Genomic DNA, 16624 nt, shown 5'->3' with positions numbered 1-16624 from the left:
CGGCCCTGGCTGCCGCGCTCCCCCGAGCTCCAATGCGCGGCGCGGACAGCCGGGCAGGACAGCGGCCGGCGTGCGCGGGCACCACAGGCGGGCGGTGAGGCCCCGACAGCGAGGGCCACGGTGGTGGCCCCACGACTCCGCGCGGCCCGCCTCAGAGCGGCTCGCTGGCCGCGACCCAGGCCATGAGCGGACGGACGGCGGACTCCGGCGGGGAGCGAGCAGGGCGGGGACAGTACGTTCTTTGACATCAGTTGTAGCAGCATCTTTTCAAATACCATGTCTACTCAGGCAAGAGAAACAAAAGGAGAAATAAACAAATGGGACTACTTCAGACTAAAGAGCTTCTTCTGTAAGGCAAAGGAAATCATGAACAAAATGAAAAATCAGCCCACCAACTTGGAGAAAATATTTGCAAATCGTATATTGACAAGGGATTAATCTCCAAAATATATAAAATACTCATACAACTCAGCAATCTAAAAACAAACAACACGGTCAAAAAATGGGCAGAGCATATGAACAAACATTTTTCCGAAGAAGATATACAGATAGCCAACAGGCACATGAAAAGATGTTCAGCATCCCTAATCATTAGGGAAATGCAAATGAAACTACAGTGAGATACCACCTTGCACCTGTTAGAATGGCTGTACTTACCAAGACAAAATATAACAAGTGTTGGAGAGTATGTGGAGAAAAGGGAACTCTCATACACTGCTGAGGGGAATGCAAACTGCTTCACGCACTATGGAAAACAGTATGGAGATTCCTCAAAAAATTAAAAATGGAAATAGCATACAACCTAGCTATCCTACTACTGGGTGTTTACCCAAATAACTTGAAATCAACAAATCAAAGAGAATTATGCACCCCTTTGTTCATTGCAGTATTATTTGCAATAGTGAAGATGTGGAAGCAACCCAAGTGGCTATAAACTGATGAATGGATAAAGAAGATGTTTCATGTATATACAATGAAATACTACTCAGCCATAAAACAAGACAAAATCTTGCCATTGGCAACACCACAGATGGACGTTGAGGGTATTATGTTAAGTGAAATAAGCCAGACAGAGAAAGACAAGCACTGCATGATTCCACTCAGATGTGGAAGATAAACAAACACAAGGACAAGGAGAACAGATTAGTGGTTACCAGAGGGGAAGGGGTTGGAGGGTGGGTGAAAGGGTTAAAGGGGTACATATATATAGTGATGAATAAATTTAGACTATTTGTGGTGAGCACAATGCAGTCTATAAAGAAACTGGTAAATAATAATGTACACCTGAAATTACACAATGCTATAAACCATCATGACCTCAATAAAAGAATCAGAAAAAAACAGGTAAGCTCTACTCCTAAAAAAAGGCAAACGTTTACTGTAAAACAGTGTGCTGTGTTGCCCTGGCAGTAGCCTCATACATCTTGTGCCTATTGCCTTTCTTGGTTGTATCATTTTCTCTTGTGCTTGATTTAATTCGTTTTGTTTTGTTCATCATGGTGGCCAAGCCTACCAAATCCAGCTGATGTTGCCAGTAAGAGTGATTGACCTGGAAACAAAATTAAAAGTGATTAAGGACGACATGATGGAAAAATCAGTGATGGTTATTGCTTGCCACTCAAACATATCCCATTCCACCATAGCGAAAATCTAAGAACAAGAACAAAGTGATGGAATCTGTTAAAGGGTCTGCTTCATTGAAGGCAATGAGACTAACAAAAGTTTGAGAAGGGCCTATATCAGACATGGGGAAGCTTTTAAAGACCTGAATTGAAGATTCCACACAGAAGCATATCCTTCTCAGTACCTCAATGATCATACCAAAGCAAAAAGTTTCTTTGCAGTGTTGAAAGAAGAGGCTAGACCTGACTATGATGTTGAATTTGCTCTGGGTGGTTTAAATGATTCAAGAATCATTATTCATTACATAATGTGAAAGCAAGTGGTGAGTCTGCACGTGCTGATGTGAAGGCAGCTGAAGAATTCTTGAAAAGTTTAGATAAGCTGATTGTAGAAGAAAATTATTTGCCGCAGCAAATGTTCAGTATGGATGAAACCTCTCTGTTGTGTATATAGTTGACTGAAAGGACTTTGACCCATAAGAAGGCCAAGTCATGCCAGGTTTCATGGCTTTTAAGGACAGCATAACAGTCTTGCTTTGGAGCATTGTTGCAGGCTACAAATTAAAACCCTTTGTGATCTGGCGCAGTGAGATCCCCAGGGCCTTCCAGCACGTCAATAAGCACACACTGCCAGTGTACTCCAGAAACAGCAGGAAGTTGTGGATGACCCAGCTCCTCTTCCAAGAGGCCCTCCTGAATTGCTATGCCAGTGAAATAGAGAAGTACTGCTTGGAGAATAGCATATCTTTCAAAGGTTTGCTTATTGTTGATAATGCTCCCAGACATGCTCCTTTTATTGGTGATCTACATCCCAATATCAAAATGGTGTTTCTCCCTCCAAACACCACCTCTTAAATCAAGGAGTTAAAGCAGCTTGTGAGGCTTACTGCTTAAGGACAACCTTTGCCCAGGATATTGCTGCAACTGAGGAAAACATTGATGCAATTCTGGATTACATCTATGACTGCATCAAGAACCTTGCTTGGACTTGGGTTGGTGTCACCAAGGAGTGTATGAATGGCATCTGGAAGAAGATGCTCAACAGGTTTGTCCATGACTTCAAAGGATTTGCCAAGGATGAGGAAGTGGCAAAAATCAACAAGGCTGTGGTTGAGATGGCAAACAACTTTAACCTGTGTTTGGATGAGGATGACTTTGAGAAACTCCTGGAGGTGGTTTCTGAGGAACTGTCTAATGAGGAATTTTTAGAACTAGAACAGGAGCACATAGCTGAAGAGAAGGCAACAGAAAAAGAAGCTGCAAGAGAAGAAAAAGAACCCCCAAGAAAATTCGCAGTGAAGGGTTTAGCAGAAACTTTGCAGACCTCAGTAAGCTTGAAAAAAGTTTTAAAACATGGACTCCAACACTGCAAGGTTTTCATTAATAGAGGAGAATGTTCATTGTGCATTAGCTGCTTACTAGCAAATCTGTGATGAAAGAAAGAAACAAACCAAGCAAACCACCATGGACATATTTCTGAAGCGAGTGACACCTCAGGAAGGTCCTTCAGGAAGTATTCCAGGAGAAGGTGGTGTTATCACAGAAGATGATAACTCCATGTGTGTTATTGCCCCTGAAGACCTTCCAGTGGGACAAGATGTGGAGGTGGAAGACAATGATATTGATGATCCTGTGTAGGCCTAGGCTAATGTGTGTGTGTTTGTGTCTTAGTTTTCAACAAAAAAAGTTTAAAAAGTAAAAAAAAATAAATTTTTAAAAGAGAAAAAAACAAATATATTTTAAAATTTTTATTTATTTATTTATTTTTTGTGGACAGTTAGCCCTGAGCTAACATCCACCGCCAATCCTCCTCTTTTTGCTGAGGAAGACTGGCCCTGAGCTAACATCCCTGCCCATCTTCCTCTACTTTATATGTGGGACGCCTGCCACAGCATGGCTTGACAAGCAGTGCGTAGGTCCGCACCTGGGATCTGAATCAGGGAGCCCCAGGCTGCCTGAGTGGAACGTGCAAGCTTAACCATTGCACCATTGTACTTTTAAACTCTATAATTTCTATTTGGTTCTTTTCAGTTCTGTCAGTTTTTGCTTCCTGTGTTTTGGATTTCTACAGTTATGTACATATATGTTTATAATTATGTCTTACTGATCCATTGACCCTTTTATCAGTATAAAAGATCCTTTTTTGTCTCTAGTAACAATTTTGACTTAAAGTGTATTTTGTCTGTTATAAATGTTGCTATGCTTGTTCTCTCTGGTTACTGTTTGCATGTAACCAAATTTTCCAGGTTTTGCCATTAATATTTTTGTGTTTTTGAATATAAAGTGAGTCTCTGTATAGACAGCATACATTTGTATCCTGGTCTCCCCTTGCCACCCCATTCTGCTAGCCTCTGCCTATATTTATGTTTAATGTAATTCCTATTAAGGTAGGATTTTTTTCAGCCATTATGCTATTTTTAAAATATGTGTCTTATGTCTTTTTTGTTTCTCTTTTCCTCCATTAATGTGTTCTTTTATGTTAAATATTTTGTAGCATTCCATTTTAATTCTCTTCTTTTAGGATAATTTTTGTGTTATTTTCTTTGTATCTTCCCTGCAGATTATTTTTTTTGCTGGAAACCAAGCATTTAGATTCTGTCCCCTCCCTAGGGCTTATTGTTATTGTCATTTGTTATTGTTTGTTGTTGTTGCTCTTTTTAAAGTAGCTACTCTGAACTAGTTCTGTGAAGTCTATGTTTTTTGTCATGTGTAGCCACTGACATCTTTGTTAGGTTAGTGTAATAGTTAGCTCATGATTAGACAGAGATTTCTTAAAGGGCTTAAACCAATAAGTTTCCCAGTCTTTGCCAAGTGTTCTGTACTTGTGTTGGGGCATGTCTTCAGTACTCTGGCAGTTTACATCTTTGCTTTAACCTTTAACCTTCACTTCCTGTTATCACAGAGCTTCAGTGCCAGCCAGAGGTGAGAGATTATAGTATTCTGAAAGCTTTCCTGGGCATATGCATAACTCTGCACATGCATGTAGCTTTTTAGAGTCTCAGAAATATGTTGGGGGGCTGGCCCCATGGCCAAGTGGTTAAGTTTGTGCGCTCCGCTGCAGGCGGCCCGGTGTTTTGTTGGTTCGAATCCTGGGCGTGGACATGGCACTCATCATCAAACCATGCTGAGGCAGCGTCCCATGTGCCACAACTAGAAGGACCCACAACAAAGAATATACAACTATGTACTGGGGGGCTTTGGAAAGAAAAAAAAAAAAAGAAATAGGTGGACTTTCTCAAGCCCCTGTGGATATGTTATTTCTAGATTTTTTCTTTAGATTTTTTTGGTCAGCCTTTTGCTTGCCCCAATGATTTTGCTGTCTCAGAGAACTGGGATGTTAAACAATTGCTGCTGATTGTTTTCTACAAACACCTCATGATAAGGATGTTCTGAGTCTGTGTTAAATAAAGGCAGGCCTTGTCAATGGGGCTTTTCCAGGGAGCTGCCAGATAGATCAAAAGTGACATTTTTCTAGACATTGGGTATTTGGGGAGCTCCAGAACTACCCCTCCAGTGGCAGCTGGGCTGCTGGTTTTCACAGCTCTTGTCTTTGGAGACTGTTGAATTTTAAGGCTTTGGTGGAGCTGGGGAGAAGTCGAGTGGGAAAGGTCAGGTTCACATGCCACAAAGATTACTGTTTTTAATGAAAATCTTTTTTTTCTTTTAATGTTATTTATTTATTTATTTTTAAAGATTTTATTTTTTCCTTTTTCTCCCCAAAGCCCCCCGGTACATAGTTGTGTATTCTTCGTTGTGGGTTCTTCTAGTTGTGGCATGTGGGACGCTGCCTCAGCGTGGTTTGATGAGCAGTGCCATGTCCGCGCCCAGGATTCGAACTAACGAAACACTGGGCCGCCTGCAGCGGAGCGCGCGAACTTAACCACTCAGCCACGGGGCCAGCCCCTCTTTTTTTTTTTTTTTTTTTTTAAACTCTTCTTGGATTGTTGCAAGACTTTCATTACTTTCCATAATTAAGAAAAAGTAGATTTTGGCAATTTTTAGCATTCTCATTACTTAAATGGAGTAGCAGATTTGCAAAGGTCCTTACTTTTCTATTATGGAAGTGTTTTCCAGTTTTAGAACATTTTCACCTCTCCACTAAGACCCTTTATGCCTATTTATAGTTAATCCTAATTCACATCCCCAGTCTAGTTGGTTTTTGTGTCTGTGTGTGAGGAAGATTGACTCTGTAACGTCTGTTGCCAATCTTCCTCTTTTTGCTTGAGGACGATTGTCACTGAGCTAACTGCCAATCTTCCTCTACTTTGTATGTGGGATGCTGCCGCAGCATGTCTTGACGAGTAGTATGTAGGTGTGTGCCCAGGATCCGAACCTGTGAACCCCGGGCCGCCGAAGTGTAGCACGCAAACTTAACCACTATGGTACTGAGCAAGGTCCCAGTGTATTTGTTTTTTAAGTTATCTCTTTTCTGTTAAGTTTTTTTGAATGCCACATTAAAAAGTGTAAACTTATGATACACTAATAAAAGCCAAATAATGGAATGATGCCCTAAATTCCTTTCAAACCACTTTTCAATTAAATTAATTTAATTTAATTAATTTTAACATTTTAACCTATTTAGAGGTGAAAGGAACTTGTGATTCTGTTGATAATTTAGGTTTATGCATGATCTATCTTCTTTTCTATATGTCTTATTACTTAAACACAGCTTATTTCATAGGTAGAAATGGTATAGGAAAGAGGTTCTTAAGTCTGCTGCTCATATCCCCAAGCCTGTATTCACTTATTGGTGACTTGTACCTTAGAATTTTAATTGTAATAATAGTCGTAATAATAATAATAGCAGTTTAAATCTACTGCGTACCTAGTGTGTGCCACTATCCTATCAGGCTCTTTATAAATATATATGTACATATGTATACATATATATAATATATGTATCAGTATTTGCAGTTGAAGACGTTGAGATTCAGCTGTATAAAGTGACTTGCCTAAGTCCTCAGTCAATAAGCAGTGAAGGTAGAAATCTAGAGTGGTTTTGTCTGGCTTCAAAGCCTTAAGTCTTTGTATGATACCATTCTGATTCCCACACTGAGACCATTTTTTGATTAGAAGAAATGGTAGCATAAAAATCTTTATGATGGGGCTGACCCTGTGGGCTAATAATAGGAGAGTTTATAATTATTTTAAAATGAATATGTTTATTTTCTAAACATATGTATGTTTATTTTCTAAAATTTGCCACTTATACAAAGTACTCTCTTTTTATTGAGTGTGGTCTATTCAGGATCAAATTATAGAACTTTAGAGCTGAAAAGGATCTTTGGGATTTCTTAACCTTAGGTGTGTAGGTTTCAGAAAGGTTGAGTCCCTTGAAATTGTATGTGTAACTTTTGTGTACACAGGTTTTTGCCATGAAAGTAGATAGTTTTTATCAAATTCTCAAAAGGATCTGTGACAGGACTCCCCTCCCAAAGATTAGGAAATGTCATTGATGGGCATCTCTTGCTACACTGAAGACCAAGTTATCTCCTGTGTCTTTGACAGTGACATCACTATTCATCTTTGATAGTGGCATTGTCCTCAGTAACTACTTTGTCACACTCATTTCTAAGCTTGAAAATAAATTTGACCCAGCGTCTATATGGTGCACTTCATGGTCTGCATGATTTCTAAGGAGTGAGAGCCCTGGATCACCAGGGAAAAAGGAAAAATAAAAAGGAAGGAAAGTAGAGAGAATGAGGAGATTTCATTTGCTGGGGAAGCACTGCTTTAACTTTACCCAACACTTAGAACCTCCCATCTTTGACATAGTTCCCATCGCAGACCCCCATGAACAGCAGGGTTTTAGAGATTCAACTAGTCTTATTCCATGAATACCATCAATAAAATCTATAATGACTCAGGGAAAAAAAGGGGAAAGTGTCTATAAGTTTGTGTCTTTTTTCCATTTATTTTTATTTTTTGAATGCTGATTATCTTTGTTCTTTGTTATATGTACTTCCTTTGTGTACATTTTTAAAAATAGACTTCTTGTACTGTGAAAGCAATATCACTCTTTAAGCAAAAATGATTGAAAAATTGACAAGGGCCAGAATTATAGGAAGGTGATACAGATTTGATTAATGGAGGAGGGAAAAAAGTATAGAGATTATTAAGGAAGCTGTCAGTGTCTGAGTAACAAAAAGGGAAATTTCCAAAGCAGTTGGTAAGTAGAAAGTGAAGATAAGGGACTTTAAATATTTTCCAAGGAATGTGTGAAGTTCACATTCAAAACTCATAAAATATACAGGGAAATCAAGCATGGTTGGGAATAGGCTTGCAAAAACAGACCGACAAAGACCTCAGATTAGGAATTCTTAGATAAAATATAAAATGGTCATATTGAACATATTTATATCAGGGCATAAGAAACTATGAAGAATGATCAATCAGATTTGAAATAGAAGTAACTAGATATTTTAGAAGGATCTTTTAATAATTGAGAGTATTAACTCAATGCATGGGGCTTAAAAGCAGATTTGACGTATCTAAAGCAAGAATTAATGAACTAGAACTATGGTTTTCAAAGTGTGGTCTCTAGAGTAGCAGCATCTTGAGAACAAGTTAACAATGTAAAAACTCTGAGGCTCCACCCACCTATGAATCAGAAACTCTGTGGTGGAGCCCAACAACTTCTGGTTCAGCAAGCTTTCCAGGTGATTCTAATGTATTCTAAAGTTTGGGAACCTCTGAATTAGCAGATACGAAGAAATCCAGAACAAGAGAAAAAGACTTGGAAAATATGAAAGAGAGGGTAAGTTATGGAACTAAAAAGGTCTAACTGTATCTAGTTAGAATTCTAGCAAAAGAGGAAAGGGACAAAAGGAATATTTGAAGAGATGATATCTTAACATGTTCTACAATTGATGAAAGATTCTCATCTATAGATTCTAAAAGCCCAACACCTCTCAAACAGGATAAATAAAAAAAGTCCATACCAAGGCAATCATAGTAAAACTTCAGAACATAAAAAATGCAGAGGAACTTAAAATCAGCCAAAGAGAAAAGACCTTACTCTCAAAGTAACTCTAGGAAGGAATTCAGAAGATAACTAAAGATACTGTCAGTGTGTTGAGATCATTCTATATTCAGCGAAGTTGTTTTTCATGAATGAGATTGAAGTAAAAATATTGTAAGAGAATCAACTGAATTTGCCACTAGCAGACCCTCAGTAAATTCAATTCTAAATGCAGAAGGAAGGGGGTCACAGAGGGAATGTCTGCATTGCATGAAGGAGTGGAAAGAAAAAAACCGAATAAATACGTGGATGGAATTCAATAAACATTATCTATGTAAAATTATTATGAGTTTAAAAGTGAGTAAAATTGAGTGATTAATAGGAATAGCATATAATTTGGAAGAGGTTAGTGTTTCAAAATTTTTGTATCATTTGGGAGGGTGGTAAGCATTCTGATTAGCTTTACTCTTTGATAAGTTAAATATGGGCATTATATTTCTAGGGTAACCATTAAAAGTATATGGATAAAAGGTGCAACTTACTAATGTAGTAAAGGAAAAAAAATCAAAAAGGAGGCAAAAAATGAGGATAAAAAGAAACATAGAAAGGTTTAAGGAAACTATTTAACCCGATTAAAAGTCCAAATTAAATGACAAACTTAAATTTGATATTAGTAAATGGTTAAGTATCAAGTTTAAAGAGAAATCTTGGCATACTAGATACAAAAGCAAAATCTAGGTACATGTTGCTTGTAAGACATGTTTAAAAAATGATATAGAAAAGTTGAAAGTAAAAAGATACAGATATACTAGGAGAATATGAATTAAAATGAAGTTTGTTTAGCTATATTAAGATGAAATAAAATTAGTTTTTCAGTTTATAAAACTTTTTTGAGACAAAAAGTATTCTTTTATAAAAAGTAAAGGTTCATTTTAGCAGGATAATATAATAAAAAATTTTATGCACCTAAAAACATAGTGTCAAAATGTATATAAAGCAAAATTTTAAAGAATTACAGGTGAAAGTAGACAAATACAGAATCCTAGTGTGAGACTTTATCACTTGTTTTCATAAGTGATAGATAAATCAGAAAATAATCAGTAAGGTTATAGAAGGATTCACTTAACATAATTAACAAGCTTACTCTAATGGAAATGTATGGAAATGCATCCCAAACTTCAGAATATATATATATATATATTTTTTTTTTTAAAGATTTTATTTTTTTCCTTTTTCTCCCCAAAGCCCCCCCAGTACATAGTTGTGTATTCTTCGTTGTGGGTCCTTCTAGTTGTGGCATGTGGGACACTGCCTCAGCGTGGTTTGATGAGCAGTGCCATGTCTGCGCCCAGGATTCAAACCAACGAAACACTGGGCCGCCTGCAGTGGAGCGCGTGACCTTAACCACTCAGCCACGGGGCCAGCCCCCAGAATATATATTTTTGTTGCTCTCATAGGAATATTTATGAGACTGATCACATCCTAGTCCTTAAAGGAAGTCTTTTTTTTTGAGGAAGTTTAGCCCTGAGCTAACATCTACTGCCAATCTTCCTCTTTTTTGCTGAGGAAGACTGGCCCTGAGCTAACATCTGTGTCCATCTTCCTCTACTTTATATGTGGATGCCTGCCACAGCATGGCTTGACAAGCACTGTGTAGGTCTGCACCCAGGATCCAAACGGGTGAACCCAGGGCTGCCGAAGAAGCAGAATGTGCAAACTTAATTGTTCCACCACTGGGCTGGCCCCAAAGGAAGTCTTAATAAATTTCAGTGGACTCATATCCTATGTACCACTTAAAGTAGGAACCCATTTTAAAAATAACTTTAAAAACTCAGTATATTGGAAATTAGAAAACAAGGAACAAATTGGAAAATACATAAAATGAGATGAAAAATAAAATAATGATCATGCATCTAAAAAGTGAGAAACATAACAGCAACGTAAACCCAAAGAAGCAAGGAAAGAAAGAAAGAACAGAAATTAATGAAATAGAAACATTCAATATAGAGGATCAACAGAGTCTAAAGAAGTAGGTTCCTTAAAAAGACTGGTAAAGTAGTTCTCTGTTGAGGTTGATCGTGAAAAAAAAAAGCGAGAAGTATAAATAAGAAACATTAGGAGTGAAAAAATTGTCACTGTAGTTGTAATTAACCTTAAAAAGACACTGAGGATATATTATGAACAATTTTGTGCCAATGAATTTGGAAATTAAAGTGAAGAAGAAAAAATGCTATTAACATTTAACTTAAAACTGACTTGAAGAAATAGAAAACCCGAACAATATCAAAACTGTTAAAGAAAATTGGGTCATAATTTTCAAATCTTCCTACACACTCCGTGTTTGGATGGACTGGTAAATTATACCAAACATCCAAGGAAAAAAATTAATCTTACACACACTAATAGTCTAGAATAAGAGGGAATACTGCACAGCTACTATTATGAGACTGTCATAATCCTGATACTTAAATCTGACAAGGCCAATATGAGAATTGGGAATTACAGGCCAGTTTCACTCATAGACATAGATACAAGAATCCTAAAACTGAACCTCATAGTGTAGAAAAGGATATTTCATCCCAACTTGGAATTATTCTGGAAAGTTGGATGACTAAGTGTAGTAGTGCATATCAGTCACGAGTATAGACTTGGCAGGCAGAGTGCCTTGGTTTGAATCCTGGTTTTACTAATTAGCTTGAGGAATGTTTCATATTCCTTGTTTATTAATTGGAATGATAATGGTATCAACTCATACAGTTTTTCTGACGATTGGATGAATTAAAATACGTAAAGTGTTTAGAACAGTGTCTGATATATACTAAATACAAATTGATGTTAGATATCAATATTATTATTGTAAAATCAGTTACTGTAATGTGCCATATTAACAGAATAAAGAAGAAAGCAGTATGATCATTTCAATAGATACAGAGAAAGCATTAATAAAATTCAGTATCCATTAGTGATTAAAAACTTAACAAAATAGGTGAGGGGGAGCCTACTTAACCTAAGAAAGTATAAACGTGAAAAACCTACATCATATGGTTTACTTAAAAGTGATATGTTTAAAACATTCTTTTTTTTTTTTTTTTTTGAAATTAACAATAAGACGTGTTCTTATTATCACCATTTCCTTTGGGGCCCAATAATTGCAGCAAGGTCAAAAATAAAAAAGAAAGGAAGAAAGATATGTATAAGGATTAGAAAGAAAGAGAAAAAACTGATTATTTGCAAAAGAATGTACAGATAAAATATTAGAATTAATAGGAGTTTTAACAGAATTGCTGAATACAAGATCAATATACAAAAAGCAGTTGCAGGAAATGGCAGTTTCTTAAAAAGTTAAATATATATTTACCATAAAACACTGCAGTTCCAATCCTAGCATATGCTTAAGAGAAATGAAAATATATGTACACACACAGACTTGTCTGTGAATGTTCATAACAGTATTATTCATGACAGCCAAAAAGTATAAATAATTCAAAAGCCTATCAACTGGTAAGTGGATAAACAAAATGTATTATATCCATGCAATGAAATACTATTTAGTGATAAAAAGGAATGAACTGCTGACACATGCTACAACATACCTCAAAAATATTATGAGTGAAAGAATCTATCTATATCATATGGTTCCATTTATATGAAATATCCAGAAAGAGCAAATCTATAGAGACAGAAAGCAGGCCGCTTACTTGTGATTGCCTGTGGCTGGGTTGGGTACAGGGATTGGTTGCATATGAGTATGAGAAATATTTTTGGGTTATGAAAAAGTTCCAAAACTGGATTGTGGTGATGATTGCACAGCTCCATAAATTTACTGAAAATTATTGCACTGTATAATTACCACCCCTACCATTTGTCTCCTTCCTCCCATTCTGATCTGACTGTACATACATCCCTAAATCCTCTTTGGGCCAGGGAGGAGTTGATAAATAAAGGCTAAGAATTTAGGTCCTTGAGTGAGGGGTAAGAGATAGGGAAGAAAAATGAGTGAAATAGATACTGAGAGAGAATCTATCCATGATGTGATTTATAGCCAATTTGTTTTGAGAGATTGAGTTACTTGGATAAGCCGTCTCAAGTTTCTTTATTCATTTACACATGCTTGCTCTGAAAAAGTATAAGGTCTGTTAGGAACCATTTGCTCTGGTTCTCTTCATTTTCCCTTTTGCCCACTCATAATCCAGTATATACAAACATCTGTTTATCCTAATAAAAAATTGTAAATAAATTAGATAAGTTAAATATACAAAGGGAACTCATTATTTAAGGGATGGTGATGTTTTTGGAGATGAGAAGTCTTTTGTAGTCTCTTTTTTATAATTGCAATTTTATTATAAAACTAATAGAGTTTATCTTTTATAATTCATATTTTTTAAGTGTATTGTTTTCTTCAAAGTGGCTGTGTTCCTGTACGTTAACATGATTTGTATTTAAGACAAATAGCACTTTATTGCTTGAGATTTATATAACCAAAATATGTTTTAAATTTTTGCTTTTTTGCTTCCTGGTAAGTTTTTTCAGAGATTTTTATTTATTTGGGGCAGTCAGACTTTTTACTGTAAATATATTATTTCATTCTTGAAATGGCTAGGAAGTTATTATTTTATACTGGAGTACATTTCTTAAGTAAATCATTAGTTATGATATTATTTGATGGACTTCTACTATATTATTATTTCTATGCATTCAGAAAAGTGCCTGCATCATATGCATACTGCTTAATGAATTATCTCAAAGTCTTTTCATCCCCATGTAACTGCCATCTAGATCAAGAAGTAGATCCAGTAAATTTGAAAGTTCCATGAATTGTGAAAGCAGACACAGGGGAAAGAACTTAGGAAGGGGTCGTTTACTTAAGGATTTCTCTTTGACCTACAGAGAAATATCTTTTCTTGTTTGGAATATTGCATTTTCTTCTTGCTTAGTCATAAATGGGTTCAAATGATTAATTGTGTGTTTGATGTAGGAATACAGTTAGACAGAATGAACTGAAAATTACAAGTGATCGAGCAATAAATTCAGGATTGTTTTTTGAAGATAAACCAAAGCCTTCAAAACAGTCACTTCAGTCTTACCAAGAAGCTTTGCTGCAGCAGGTATTCATTCATTCCTTTATTCACTCATTTAATGTTGAACATCTTACCTGTTAGAACAGTGGTCCCTCGGAACTTAAGAGTATGGCAGAGGAGAAGAAAAACCCGAGTTATTTATAATTCAATATGATAAGTTTTGAGGTAAACAGAGTAGAATGCTGTTGGAAGCAGAGGATAGGGAGAATAGTTGCCTTGGCAGTTGAGGGCTTCATATGGTTGTTGATATTTGAGCTGCATGGTATACAATGAATAGATTTGAAATTCCTGGTGTATTCATGAAATGGAATTGATGTGGGGGAATGGGCTCCAGTGTTAGTTTGTGCTAGATTGTGAAGGAATAGCTAATAAGGGGTTTTCAGTTTCATCCTGTTACAGACAGCCAAAGGAAGGGAATTTTAAGCCAGAGAGTGAAAGAAATAGTTGATGTGAGCAGATGTGGCTTTTAGGAAGATATCTGGTTGTGATGTAGATGGTTGGGAAAGAGATGTGGCAGAAAAACCCTTCAGTAAACTATTGAGGTAGTCCAGCCAGGAGGTGATGAGGCCTTGAACCAGATGGGGAAGATGGGGAGGACTTCCAAGAGACAATCCCTGGAGTTTTATCGATAGAACTTACACATAAGGAATGAGAAGGAACAGAAGGCTTGTGGATGATTCTGAGTGTTGTAATCTAGGAGCATATGATAGGCAAAAAATGAGGTAGAACTTTGAAGGAGGAAGATAGTGGATTCTGTTGTAGTTTGTAATGTTTGAAAAGAGTTTACTTAAGAGTAACTGTGTCAAATGTATGGATATTTTTGGGGAAATACTCATATCTCTGAGAGGACCCTGGAACTCTGGGTAGGTATATGTCCATATGAGGTACTTTTCTATGAAGTCCACTTGGATTTCTTCTAAAGCTCCTTTTGTTCAGTTTTTACGTGGACAACCTCCTTGGAAAAGGGATTTTTTTTAAGTTATAGAATTATCAACACTATTTTTTGTATGTAACTTTCCAAAATGTAAATACTTGTTCATTGCCTACCCGTATGTCTCTAGACAACAACCCTGTGCTTATACTTGATGATGGTAAGAATGTATTTGTTTGGTACGCTTTCATAAAATTTTACGTATAGTAGTCCACCATTCTCCAAAGAGCTCTGAACCTTTAACTTCTTTGAATTATAGGAGTGCAGTTTGCCCAGGGTAGAGTAGGTCTGGTGAAGTGTAGGGTTTAGTTTGTGACTGGCCAGGTCCCATGAAAGGAGAGATGAAAAAGGAGGGTAGGGCGATCTTAGTGGTTCCCATGGAACTGGTGAGGTTAGGGAGAGAATGGCACAGGTAGAAGTTGTGGGTGGGAGGTAGGATTTGATTTAGTCCAAAGTGGCGTCAGTGGCTGGAAAGGACTCTAGTGGCATGATGTGAGGGGAACAGCATCTCTGTATTCCAGCCATCGAAGTGTTTTTAAAATTGGATATTACATATACTTGCAACTTTAAATTTATTGTGAAGCATGCGGAAAAAAAGCCCCTCCAGTTTTTTCTCTAATAAGAAAAATAAAATAAAATCTGATATTAAAACTAGCTTTTTGTATTAGAATACTAGTCAGCACTTATGAATGTTTCTTATGTTGTTAAGATTCGGGAAAGAGAAGAAAGAAGGAAGAAAGAACGTGAAGAAAAAGAAGAATATGAAGCTAAATTAGAAGCTGAAATGAGAAGTTATAACCCCTGGGGGAAAGGTGGAGGTGGTGCTCCTCTCAGAGATGCGAGAGGAAATCTGATAAGTATGTTATTTCCATTGACTTGTTTTTAAAAGAAACTAAATTATTTTTAACTTTTGAAAAGAGTGGGGAGTAGAAAGAAGTGAGAATCATAGACTAAGGCGAGGTCTCTCTTTATGTAGCTTAATCAAAAGAGGTATTTTGATAATAAATGTAATAACAGGTTAGAAAGCCTTTCTTCTTCAGAATACTATTCATTTATTTTTATTGCAAATTTCCCACTCTGGTGATAACAACTCAATCGCAGAGAAAAGCTTATATTAGTTAGCAAATTTTTACCCAAACTAAAATTCTAGTAGTTAGAACTTTGAAAAATTTACTAGTAAAAATAATAAAATCCTTATTACAAGTTTTTTTAAAAAACTAGTGAGACGTCTTTAAAATAAGTGATCTGGAGTAGTGCCGGGAAGCAATGTTGTGTTTAATTCGTATATGCCATATAGTTGCACAATGCAAGCACTCCTTTGAAAAATAAAGACCCATGTAAGAAATTTTCTGGCAGGTTGCAGAATTACATTGATTTATCTTTCTATTATGTGCTCTCAAAAATGTTTGATAGAAAAATCACACAACAAGCACTTGAAAAGAGACTCTATGTAACTTGTTATATATATTAGGATGACCTCTGATTAGCTTTTAGCTAAGAATGAAAGTAGAGCAAAGATAATGAGTTTTTGAAAATTGTGTAATTAGAAATGAGAAATGAATATTAGAAACCCATGAAAATGGTTAAAATATAGATTTCATGTTGTTCTTCAGGTGATATACATTATTGTAGGGATAGTTGAGTGATGAAATCAGATGATTTTTTGGATATTGAGTTATTAGTTTTGTATCTTTGATTCTTTGGTAAAAATGGCTTTTTAGAAAAGATATATTTGAGGCTCAGTTAAATTAACAAGGTAACTCTTTTCTTACCAAAAGATTTGTTCCTTTCTTATCCTCACCTCATAAATACTTTCCTCACAGTTTTGAAGACTGGAACTCTTGCTCTCTCTATAGACTAGGTGGCTTTAGGTGATACATAGATAAACATTTCTTATTTTAAAAGTTAAATATGGGGACTGACCCCAGGACTGAGTGGTTAAGTTCACATGTTCCGCTTTGGCAGCCCAGGGTTCACTAGTTCGGATCCTGAGTGTGGACCTACACACTGCTCATCAAGCCATGCTGCGGTG

At 36.4% G+C, this 16624-nt stretch overlaps 1 protein-coding gene across 10 annotated transcripts in view; it reads left to right on the top strand.

The window, feature by feature from the left end:
• CSPP1 (centrosome and spindle pole associated protein 1) overlaps positions 1–16624 on the top strand; it is a 160686-nt gene that overhangs the window by 102924 nt on the left and 41138 nt on the right. For all 10 annotated transcript variants that reach the window (XR_011543364.1, XM_070631520.1, XM_070631518.1 and 7 more), the window contains 2 exons: positions 13559–13688; positions 15302–15449. Coding sequence is in view for 9 of the 10 variants with exons in the window: in XM_070631520.1 (XP_070487621.1) it covers positions 13559–13688; positions 15302–15449 (278 nt within the window). In the remaining variant the exon portion in view is untranslated. The remainder of the gene's footprint in view (positions 1–13558; positions 13689–15301; positions 15450–16624) is intronic.

This window comes from Equus przewalskii, chromosome 8 (genome assembly GCF_037783145.1).
Source record: "Equus przewalskii isolate Varuska chromosome 8, EquPr2, whole genome shotgun sequence".
Lineage (NCBI taxonomy): Eukaryota > Metazoa > Chordata > Mammalia > Perissodactyla > Equidae > Equus > Equus przewalskii.
Note: the sequence above shows the minus strand (reverse complement) of the source record. Positions and strands in the feature narration are given on the sequence as shown.